This window comes from Hippocampus comes, unplaced genomic scaffold (assembly GCF_001891065.2).
Source record: "Hippocampus comes isolate QL1 unplaced genomic scaffold, H_comes_QL1_v1.1 scaffold78, whole genome shotgun sequence".
Classification (NCBI taxonomy): domain Eukaryota; kingdom Metazoa; phylum Chordata; class Actinopteri; order Syngnathiformes; family Syngnathidae; genus Hippocampus; species Hippocampus comes.
Genome location: NW_017805798.1, coordinates 977,317 through 988,951, shown reverse-complemented (window position 1 = coordinate 988,951; position 11,635 = coordinate 977,317). Strand labels below are relative to the sequence as shown.

Here is an 11,635-nt window from a genome sequence, read left to right as displayed (position 1 = left end):
CAAATCACCAGACGCTACTGACCCAACCACAGACCAAAAATGTGATCACAGAACATAGACTTGACCAGAGATCACTTGACCATAGACCATGAACTCGACCATATGATCAGAGACCACATACTAAGCTGTAGACTATAAACTTGACCACACAAAAGCTGATCCACAGGGCACTGAACGGATCTCAACAGGACTGTTTTGCACTCGAGCTGGTGCAGTCCTAACAAGGACAAGTTGCATAAACTGACGAAGCCCGCTCGGATGCAAGGTGATTTGGACTAAGACAACCAACAATACTCCAGTTGCGATTGATTCCTGCCCCGAGCATGAAATGACCCGGGATGAATGAGAATATTCACAGGCTGCTCATTCATGATTCTCGTCGACGTGTCTTTGTGGTGCAGGTGATGCAGAGCCAGTTTGCCCAGGACAACAACCCTGATGCCGTGACGCTGCAGAAACTGGCAGAAATAACGGGATTGAGTCGGCGCATTATACAGGTACAAACTCATTGATACTTTGCAAAAAAAAAAAATCTATAAAAATTCCAAGGAATTAAACGTACTTGACGATATGTCCGGTTTGTTGCAGGTTTGGTTCCAGAATTGTCGTGCTCGCTACAAAAAGCAACCTCCTCTTCCCGCTACCAGTGGATTCCCCCATCAGAGCTTCTCACTGGCCAGGATGCCCTCCTCCTCTTCCAGCTCTCTGCATGAAGACGACAGCCAGTTGTCCTCCTTCACTAGCCCAGACAGACCCTTACTGGCCCGGCACGAATACCTGCAAAGTAAGAGATTTGATTCTTTACCTCCCAATCGACTGAACATCCTGTAACTATCGATGTAACTAGCGAATTATCTTACAGAAATATCATCCACCAACTCATCAAAATACCTAGACCAGAGACCCATTCGTGTCCTCTTCTTGCCGCAGGTCATCCCTTCTCAGCAGTTGCCGCTTCACCAGGACACTTGAGCCATCCTGGCCTCCCTCTACCACAAATGCCCATCAGGCGTTGACATCCCACATCCACTTTTCATGATGACATCCGCACTACCAGTCAAAAGTTTGAAGGGTAGTGCCACTGATGCACACACAACGCTCGGGCCGAGAGATGAGAATATCGTGGTCCAGTGTGTCGGAAACAGCGGTAAGGTCCTAAAGAAAAAAGAAAAGTCTTGTCTCCGGTTATCAGTCGCTAAAAACTCTTCATCAGAAATGCTTAAAAGTGCAGATTTGGTGCTGTGGGTTGACTTGAAATCAACCTCAAGAATGGAAGCTGCAGTAAAAAAAAAAAAAAAAAAAAAAAGACTGCAGTTCTTTCTAAAGTATTTTAAAGGTGATGTTAGAAATAGGCCTAAAATGGTTACAAACTAACAAACACACAAAATTAAATGGCTACATTATTGGCCGGACTATAAATAGTTTTTGTTTTTGAGTTGTGTATGAGCACAAAAGCAACTTTTAACGTCTTCTGTCTTTGTGTCATTGTGACAAAATAGACCCAAAATAGCACTCGACGAAAACGACTTGCTTGTACATTGTGATGTAAATAGATATTGAATAACAAGGAGGCTGTCCTTAAAAGTCTGGTGTTGACATGAAAAGTGCTTTTCTTGAGTAGCCGCAAACAGGCGCATTAGCACCGCCAATTTTGGGTGATCGATGTGTCTAATGGCCGGTGATTTGACAACTTATTGGAGCTCTTGGCATCAAGGATCTCGACTTGTCACCCTGACTGACAGCAAATAAGGAGGAGGATGATGTTAATAACCGCTGCTCACGTGTGCAGCCAATATGAGAGGATTCACTGGCGCGAAGATGGACAAACACGGTCTTAAAAAAAAGAAAAAAAACAAAACAAAACGGAATGCACTTTACTTGCACTTAGGCGCTTTAGACTGTTGATTAAACGTGAAAGTGTGAATTATTTAAAGATTTATTTGTTTATTTCTTTTTTTACGTGTTGTATGACTTGTCTATGTTTTATGTTACCTGCCAAGGGACAATGAATGGAAATTAGCTCTATGCTAACTTGGCCACATTTACGCAAATATTGTGTCAGTGTTCATTAATTTGCATTGTCCCTTTCAAATAAAACAATAAAATGACATTTTTGGGGGGGGAACACATGAAAGTGGTGTTGCGAGCTCATCTATTTTGTAATTCCTGCAAAGGAGTTAAACTGACGTCAAACTTGATGCTGTAATCAGTAACGATTAGCAGTATGCTAACATCAGCACCCAAGCGGACATCTTGCTGCGAAGAGGAACGCTGATCCTCTCCATACACAATTTCAGGCCACCTGCCAGCACTACACTGCACAAAACAAATCAGCGTCGAAACAGGAAACTATGAAATCCAGCGTTTGAGGCGCTTTTGATGGTTCCTCGGGAACCTCCCTGAATGTCCGCCGCCGTGATTGGCATCCCGGAGTGTTCGCACATGAAAGCGGAACCCTAGTGCGAATGAATACACCCCTGATTGCTCAGTAATCACATTCATTATAGGACAAATACACTGAAATATGCTCATGCGCTGTTGACTTTTTTTGTATTAATTTTTCAACTTTATTAGTAGTGGATCTGTAGATTTGGTTAAGGTGGCTGTTGTCGTGATTAACTGACAAAATCAGTTGTCCCACTCAATACATCTTAAGTTGTTGCCTGCACTGGAGCCTTGCTATAGAGTGCCTTGAATTGTTTTTTTTTTTTTTTTTTTTGGAAGAAGAAGATGAAGCAAGCCGTTGCTTGGCTGATGCTTTGTCTTGAGATAAGAGCAAAAATCTGAGATACAAGTGTACTTTAACACACACCCCCAACAGATGCCGCAGCAAACTTCGCAACATACGCCCACCATCACTCTAGGACGTACTTTTGAAAAGCAAATCATGAAGAAGAGCATAACTTCTTCTTCGACTGTGACTCAGTAAGATGCTGCCATGTTCATCATTTTTCATAGAGGATAAAGAATATACGCCTGTGATTATTGTTACGTTCTGTCTTCCTGTGATCGCAGGCGGCCCAACGAGGGGGACATTGGGAGAACACTGACACACACCCACACATTTTTTGCCCTTGATAAGCCCCTTTGTTTCTTTGATCATGTGTTTTTGCACACATGCTACACACCTATACACTGACAAATATACTCTTCAATCATTGAATGTTTTCTGTAACCACCGAACCCGTGTTGTAGTGTGTATTGTATACACAAGGGGGCAGCAGTTGTACAGCACAGCCCTCACTATGTGACCGGAAAAAAAAAACAAATGCAACATTTCCTCCTGTAAATGGCTCGGGGATTTTGTTTTTCGTCTTTTGTTTTCTTCGTCAATTGAATCGCAGAGAGTATCAGGCATCTAATATGGGGAAGGCGTTGAATAATCATATTAATTTGACGACGGATATAAGAGCTTATGTTAAAGGTATCTGTGCATTTGATGCGGTGTGGACACCTTTTAAGGTGAGATGGAAAGGGAAACTTTTTTTTTTTTTGTGTTGAGTATTAGTTGCTCTGACTAATGCAAGTAAAGAATAGAACAAATTCGGAACAAAACGGAAGTTGTTCTACTGAATTTGAGTCACTGAACCAGGTCAGTCAGTCATGGTCATACGATCTTTTCTTCCCTGGAGACCATACGGATACTACACCCACCCCCACGCCCTCACGCACACACCGATACTGTACTCTTAGACCACATTTTAAAAAATATACCAAGAAGGTTGCTGATGCAATTACTTTTGATTGATTGTATTTTTAGGTAAGAAAATAAAACCACCATATGAAGTCCCAATAAAGTGTAATTGAGGAACTGATGGAGGCCGTTGTTTCATTTTCACCCATGGAATGAAAGTAATTTCCATGAAAAAGGGGATATTTACAAAAATCATGTAAATATATCGATAGACATGTATTTCAAAAGAATACATTTATTTTAAAAAGTACCAAAAAAAACTGTTGATGTGTGGTTCGTTAAACACAGTAATGTGACTTAATACGAACTGCTATCCTATTAAAAACAGCATAACTGTATGAAATTGATAAAGAAATAAAAATGAGACCATTATTGAGCTTTGTATGTTTTCTATTAATAATAATAGCACGTTTCCCTCACACGTGTCTAAATGGTCAATTATATGCAGTGGACTCTTGATAACTCCGGTATGGCCAATTTTGGGGCTCGGCAAATACGCTTTGTGGTGAGGGATAGCTTACAGGAAATGTAAGTCAATATGGCCTGAATATACAGTAGAAGAGTCAACATGGCTGCGCGTGAGTGCTTTGTGCACGCAAAACCTGCTTTCCATTTCAGGCCCGGGAACGCCTTTTGATTTCTCAGGGGTCTTTGCTTTCTCCTCAATTCTTTGGCACCTTTGTTCTCGTCGCCATGCCCCGCTTCTCACATCCCTGTCTTGCGGGGCCATTGTTGCGCGAGTGCCTCACTCACGTACTTAGCTCGATTTTTCAGGTAGGTGTACTTTACTCGAGTATATTTTTAACCTCTCCGTGTTTGACAACAGACATGTCTACTTTCTACTCCATGCATTGTTACAAGAGGCGCTGTGCTATAAACGGAAATACTTTTCACATATCAAAGGAATTTTTAAAACAAAAAATATATATTCAGACTGTGAAAGAAAATAGAGAATCTAATTACATTGTATTAAAAATATTTCCTTCAAGTTGAGATTCAAATGATTTAAGTTTGATAAGAACAAGTTTTAAATTCAAATTTTATGAACATTTTTCAATCGAACAACAGAATATTCTAAAATATACATTTCATTGACGCTTAGCATAATATTCATGCAAAAACAGATTGCACACAAACAGTGCAGATACACATTTAGACATTCAATATAACAGTACTCACTGTCATAAATTCTTTATCCTCTGTGTCCAGACGTCTATGTACAGTAATGTATAGCTGTACATCTGTCTTATACCGCCGCCCGGTGGCCAAGGCAGGCAGCAGCACAATGTACACTGAAGTGAATGAGAAAGTGTGACAAGATCTGATTAATCCTTTTGAATTCTACATAATTATGTTATTTCCGCATGTCTTTAAAGAGTATACTATTAAAGAGTGCTATTTTTCTCATCTAAAGGAAAAAAATACAACAGATGTTTTTTGTTTTCAATTTGGGGGGAGGCTGGAAAAGGATTAACGGCATTTCCATTCATTTCAATGGAGAAACAGGATTTGGATCTATACTTCTATCGAACTAGTTTTGTCATTGAGGATCAGCTTGGAGTCAACGAAGACCGCAGGTATGCATCATCTCCATCTTAAAATGCTTTTTGCAAAATGTCAGTCCAGTTTTAATTCAATTCACACTTTTCCTGCCTCACAATCAACCTTTCTGCAGGTTGCGTTGAGGTAGGCAACTTTTTCCACGTCCACGGTGTCGTGTTGCCGCCTCCTCCTCCTCCTCCTCCTCCCCGTCCTCCTCCTCGTTCTCATCGTCTCCACCCTAAGGGACAGAGAGGCGATCCTGTGCAGCCACGCTCACCTGCACAGCCCCGCTTCCCACGGACAGGACACTTTTGGGAAAACGTCAGCAGATCCGCAGCTCCAGCAATCACGTAAGTCTGACGAATGGATCATAACAGTAGGAAAAAAAAACAGTAATACCACTGAAGGGGATGTTTAGAGTAATAAATGGTACAGGCTGGGTTAAAATTTGCTTCACTATGGTTCAAAAATGTTTTTAGATGATTATATGTATTTGTTTCAAAGTACGCTTTCGAGTTGTCGTTAGGGTTTCACAGTAGGGTTTAAATATAGGGCATGAAGACAGGGTTTCAAATAAAGGTTTGAAAATAGGGTTTTAAAATTGCGTTTCAAGGGAAGGTTTTGAGATAAAAGTTCAAGCCAGGTCGGGTTTTCGTAAGTCTGACGAATGGATCATAACAGTAGGAAAAAAAAACAGTAATACCACTGAAGGGGATGTTTAGAGGAATAAATGGTACAGGCTGGTTTAAAATTTGCTTCACTATGGTTCAAAAATGTTTTTAGATGATTATATATATGTATTTGTTTCAAAGTACGCTTTCTAGTTGTCATTAAGGTTTCACAGTAGGGTTTAAATATATGGTATGAAGACAGGGTTTCAAATAAAGGTTTGAAAATAGGGCTTTAAAAATTCGTTTCAAGGGAAAGTTTTGAGATAAAAGTTCAAGCCAGGTCGGGTTTCAAAATAGCAATTCAAAGCAAGAGTTAGCCACGATATGACCGTGGCCTGTTTGTGCAAAAATGGCAGGAAGATGGCGTCAACGCTGTCCGTACGCAGCTACTCTGTACGCCAGCCGTCCTTCTCCAGCGTGTCGGCGAGGGACGGCGCCCGCGGCGTCGCGCGCTCCAGACCGGCCGCGTCCACGGCCGGCGCCCGATCGCTGTCGCACTCCATGTCGGTGGGCAACGGGCTCCACCTGCTGGGCGCTGGCCTGTCCCTGAACGGGCTGGGGGCGGGGGCCAGCGAGAAGGAGACCATGCGGGGACTGAACGACCGTCTGGCCAACTACCTGGACAAGGTGCGCTCCCTGGAGAGGTCCAACGCCGAGCTGGAGCTGAAGATCAAACAGCTGATCGCCGAGAGGCAGCCCAGGGGACACGACGTGGACAACATGATGGCTCAGGCGCACGCCATCGGGCAGGAGGTCAGATCCTTGGAAGCTGCAAAAGCAACACAATAGGGGACAAAACATAACTACCGGTATCTCTACTGGTCTAACGACCTTGAAACTGACCGACCCACCTACGAATTCACCTACCGATCAATCTACCTACGAACTACCTACAGTACATACCCACAGAAATACTTACCCACCCCCCGATCAATCTAACAAATGACCTAACGACCTTCTACTACCAAGCAAACCGCCACCAAGGCAAAATAATCACAATAAGTATCCGCACTAAATAAATGCAGAAACATTCAGTAAATTATTTATAACCCAGAACAAACAACAACGATGTTTTTCACTTTGCCACCTTGATTGGCAGAGACAACTAACCGGACTGCCATGTGGATTCCTTAGGTGCGGAAGAGGACCCTGGAGAATGCCCGCATCATGCTGGAGATCGACAACGCCAAGCTGGCGGCCGACGACTTCAGGGTCAAGTGAGATGCACAAACACGCACACAGTATTCGTCTTCACACGAGAGTGCCAGACTGCCAAGCCATTTGATTTAATGGCTTTTCCGCCAGCGTGCGAAATGACAGTGGCGGAGTGCGTCCATTTGAGACATTCCATTCGGTGTACACCCTTTGGCAAGTGTCTCTGCCGCCTATCGTGTTACGACTTCAATTGCCGCGATGTTCTGCAACACACACCAAAAATTTCAAGGACAGAGGCCTGAAATCGTACAGGAAATTGGTCAACCATTTTAAAGAAATTCCATGGATGCATTTTAGGGAAGTAATGCGACCATAGTAATGCGATAAGTATAAAGAAATATATATATATATATATATATATATAGAGAACAAGGTCATAAAATTGGCATACTGTGTATTTATAGGGACTTTCTTCAAGTACAGTAATACTATTTGGGGATATTTCTGTTGGCCCAGGTGGGAGGCGGAGGCCGCCTTGTGTCAGTCAGTAGAGCGCGACTGCCAAGCCCTGAGACGAGCCAAGTCCGACCACGACCAGATCACATCTATGCTGAGAGGGGACCTGGACAGCCTCAAGGAGGAGCTCTACTTCCTCAAGAAGAACCACGATGAGGTGAGGCTTTGGAATTGTTTCAATCTCCGAGCACTTCCCCAGAAATGATGCTGCTTGTATACAGAATGTAACAATGATGACGATATTTATTTCGAACGCATTCATAGAATTTCCATTCATTTCAATGGAAAGAATTGATTTGAGAGTTCAGAGTTCTCTCAGGGCACTACTACATGTTTCCCTTTGGTCTTTGCCATCCATAAGAGTCCATAAAGTGCATTAGAAGGACTTTGCAAGAAGGATGTCCATTAAGTACAAAGGTACCACAGCTGGGCCATTGGTGCAGCTATGGTGATAGTGGTTGTAAAAGCGTCCTCTCATGTTTGGTTTTGCTATCGGTGACGCAGCTGGAACAGACCTGCAATGTTTGGACAGTGATGACATTGAAAAAAAAAACATTAAATGTGCACAGCCACACCTTCAAAAAGGGAAAGTAGAAACGCAACGCAAGACTAACCAACCGAGAGCCAATCAGGCTCCAAGCACCGAGGGCCGTGACGCATAACGTGACGGTCAAGATATTAAGCCCCTTAAAAAAAATGTCTTGCAGATGATTTCATGTGAGGGAAAAAAAATGCACATGTACAGCAAGGATTGGTTCCAAAAGAAAATTGCAAATAATGATTACTGTCTGTTGTGTAAAATACCTGATGAGAATTGTCTGTTAAGGTGGATCAAGATCAGTTTAAGATATATGGGCGCTCGTTCCTGTTTTTTATTTGTGTGAACTGTTCTGTTGTGAAAGCGCTATATGAATCAAGATGTTTTGTCTCGGTACTAGGAGAAGAGCTCCCTGAAGGTCCGCCTGGCTAACGAGCAGGTGAACGTGGAGGTGGACGCCGCTCAGGGCCCGGATTTGGGTGCCGTCATGGCCGAGCTCAGAGTCCAGTATGAGGGCATCGCACGCAAGAACAAGGAGGAGGCCGAGGCCTGGTACCTCAAGAAGGTCAGTCGCTTTTCAGCAAATGCTCTTCTTATACGGTGTTCCCTCGCTACACTTCAGACTTTTTAAATGATTGCTTTTGTGTTTTACAATGTTCAGTTGAGAAATTATGAAAACTAATCAAATTGCGCCCCTCCCCACAATATTGGGATAACTATTTGTTCTGTGTGTGTGTGTGTGTGTGTGTGTGTGTGTGTGTGTATGTGTGTGTGTGTGTGTGTGTGTGTGTGTGCGTGTAGCTGGACGCTGTGCAGTCGGAGGTGAAGGAGAGCAACGAGGCACTCCGCTGCGCCCAAAGTGAGCTGAGCGAGAGGCGACGTTTCCTGCAGGCACTTGAGGTGGAGATGGACAGTCTTCGCAAGCAGGTAAGCGCCAGCACCAACACACCCGCGTTCACCAAAATCACCGTGTGTGTGTGTGTGTGTGTGTGTGCGTGTAGCTGGACGCTGTGCAGTCGGAGGTGAAGGAGAGCAACGAGGCACTCCGCTGCGCCCAAAGTGAGCTGAGCGAGAGGCGACGTTTCCTGCAGGCACTTGAGGTGGAGATGGACAGTCTTCGCAAGCAGGTAAGCGCCAGCACCAACACACCCGCGTTCACCAAAATCACCTTTTAATGCTGTGATTTTATCCGCTTATTCCCCATTTGCCCCTGTTAATGCCCAAGCCCCGCGCTGAGATTTGGTGCACGTATTCTCCAAACATGTGATGAATTGATGGTGACTGTAATCTATTACATAAATTAAATAGCGCAGCGCGTTGCCAAGCTCCATTGGCATTGAAGCAGGGTTCTTTCAAGCTCTGAAAACTTTGTTTTTGTAGCAGCATAAAATGTACTCAGCTGGTGACATTCATTGTGCTCTAATCAATCATTGTGACACGGCAGTTATGAAAGCGCACGGTGACATACACCGCTTGCAAACAATTTGAGCATGCATGCGATGATTCGTGTTTGCTCAGCACACATACGCGAACCGTATTAATCACAGTGAAGATATAATTATGTTGGCAGTTGGTGCCGTGTCTGTTTACTGTGAGGTCCCTGCTGAACATTCACAGTGAGTAACAGGGCGCCACATTTGTGCCGAGGCGCTGTCGAAATGTCCACCCTAAGTTTTGCTATTTTAGTAAACCCGCCCTAGCTGGTGCAGTGTGATGCATTTAAAAAGAGTGTTTTTGCGCCGTTGTGGGCATGAACACGGCCGTGTCGTGAGACAGCGTCCATCGAAGCAGGATGATCAAGACACTGATAATACCTGCATTGTGCGTTTCCCAGGTGGACGTGCTGGAGGGCAACCTTGCAGAGACGGGCCACAAGTACTCTGTGGAAATGGAGCGCCTGCAGGTGGCGCTATCGCAGCTGGAGGACGAGCTGTCGCAGCTGCGCCTGGACATGCAGCGCCACAAGACCGACTACGAGCAGCTGCTGCGCATCAAGCAGAACCTGGAGATGGAGATCGCCACCTACAGGAAGCTGCTGGAAGGAGAGGAAACGTAAGGACACCTTTCCATGGAGTGACGTGAGGGAGATGTAAAAACACAAACTGGTTCTGACCGAAATTCTTGTCCTGCAGGGTGAAAGAAATTCCGCCGCCTCCTAAAAGTGAGTCCCAAATTTGCTTAAGTTAATTCAGAAATTCGGTATTAAAATTGTTGCACATACATTTTAATTTCAACAATCATATTTTACATGTATATTTTACATTATGTATGTATTTAATATTTTTAAGTTATCAATTCATTCTGTTAGATCGAGGAACTGTGTTTATATTATACTTAACTGTATACCTTTTATGTTGTACGATAAAGTGCTATTTTCTTATGAAAAAAATTTCGGTGGGGCCGGATGAACTTCAACTCCTTTCAATGGGGAAAACTGATTTGATATACGAGTAAACTGGATAACGAGTTCGGTTGCAGAACAAATTAAATGACAAAATTAATTCAGCTAACTATGTTGTTTCAACCCCCTCTCAGAAGAGCCTGATGTGCGCACTCGGAAGATCGTCAAGGTGGTCACTCAGACGATGATCAACGGCAAAGTGGTGGACGAGTCCAGCAAGGTGGAGCAGATTGAGGAGCGTAAAAAATGAGCAAAAGTGAAGCGAACGCACCCCTAAAAAGCACCCGCTGTTCCATGGATGAAGCCTCAAGAAAACCTTATTTGGTTGGAAATGTAACATTGCCAAAAAGGTTGTGCCTTGCCCTGACATACGAGGAAAACTGCAATTGAATATGACAAAATAATCAAAGTCAAGCAGTGAGGAACGGGGCGTCGAATCATATTTTCATTCTTTTTTTTTCGCATCCTGTTATGATAGACATTAAAGCTAACTGATTTAGAAAAATAAACTACTTGTGATCCCCCCCTCCACCCCCCGTTATTGTAATTGCAATTTAACGTGGGTTTTTTTCGAAATCCTTTTTTCGTGTCTTTTTTGTTTTTTTAACAAAAACAAGTACCGGTAATAAATTAATCTGTATTACAACAAACAATATAATTTATTACGCATACATGTTTTGGTCTTGTTGGGCTTCCGCTAAAATAAAGGCAAATGAGCCATGAATTATTATCTTCTTCAATTTGAGTTGTTAATTTTCTAACCCACTCGCTGTGAGCAGATTGGGTTCTTTTTATTCAAGGTAGGGTTAATTATTTTGACCCAACAGATTGGATTGGAGACTTGCCAGGTGACTTCAGGCTGTTGGCAAAGTACACTCTGAACTGGTTGCCAGCCGATTGCAAGGCACATATACAGTAGACAAACAATCATTTACACTCACAATCACACCAACGGACAACTTAAGAGTCATCCATCAACCTACTATGCATGTTTTTGGAATGTTGGAGGGAACCGGAGTACCCGGGGAGAACCCACACAAGCACAGGGAGAACTCCACACACAAAGGCTGGGGCCCACAATCAAACCCATGACCGCTGCACTGTTTAGCAAACATGTT

General features: G+C 43.4%; 2 protein-coding genes across 3 annotated transcripts in view; both read left to right on the top strand.

The window, feature by feature from the left end:
- The window catches only part of lhx6b (LIM homeobox 6b), a 4,053-nt gene extending 2,840 nt beyond the window's left edge, over nucleotides 1-1,213 (top strand). The window contains exons 6-8 of the mRNA XM_019885442.1: nucleotides 402-497; nucleotides 589-784; nucleotides 931-1,213. Of these exons, the coding sequence (XP_019741001.1) occupies nucleotides 402-497; nucleotides 589-784; nucleotides 931-1,016 (378 nt within the window). The 3' untranslated portion in view covers nucleotides 1,017-1,213. The remainder of the gene's footprint in view (nucleotides 1-401; nucleotides 498-588; nucleotides 785-930) is intronic.
- Nucleotides 1,214-5,484: 4,271 nt separating this feature from the next.
- krt1-c5 (keratin, type 1, gene c5) lies at nucleotides 5,485-11,257 on the top strand. Of its 2 annotated transcripts, none has more exons than XM_019885517.1 (9): nucleotides 5,485-5,586; nucleotides 6,264-6,660; nucleotides 7,042-7,124; nucleotides 7,579-7,735; nucleotides 8,517-8,681; nucleotides 8,918-9,043; nucleotides 9,951-10,168; nucleotides 10,249-10,277; nucleotides 10,655-11,257. In XM_019885517.1, the coding sequence occupies exons 2-9, from the start codon at nucleotides 6,268-6,270 to the stop codon at nucleotides 10,765-10,767; spliced, it is 1,284 nt and encodes a 427-aa protein (XP_019741076.1). In that variant the 5' UTR covers nucleotides 5,485-5,586; nucleotides 6,264-6,267; the 3' UTR covers nucleotides 10,768-11,257. The 2 variants fall into 2 exon arrangements, with proteins under 2 accessions (XP_019741076.1, XP_019741075.1); XM_019885516.1 differs by having other exon boundaries at nucleotides 10,652-11,257.
- The last annotated feature ends 378 nt before the right edge of the window (nucleotides 11,258-11,635 follow it).

Bases quoted from the DNA above. Each gene is read 5' to 3' on its own strand.
- krt1-c5 (XM_019885516.1), top strand. From the start codon at position 6,268: ATGGCGTCAACGCTGTCCGTACGCAGCTACTCTGTACGCCAGCCGTCC. The intron at 6,661-7,041 runs GTCAGATCCTTG...TGGATTCCTTAG, and splicing joins CGCACGCCATCGGGCAGGAG to GTGCGGAAGAGGACCCTGGA. The intron at 10,169-10,248 runs GTAAGGACACCT...CTTGTCCTGCAG, and splicing joins CTGCTGGAAGGAGAGGAAAC to GGTGAAAGAAATTCCGCCGC.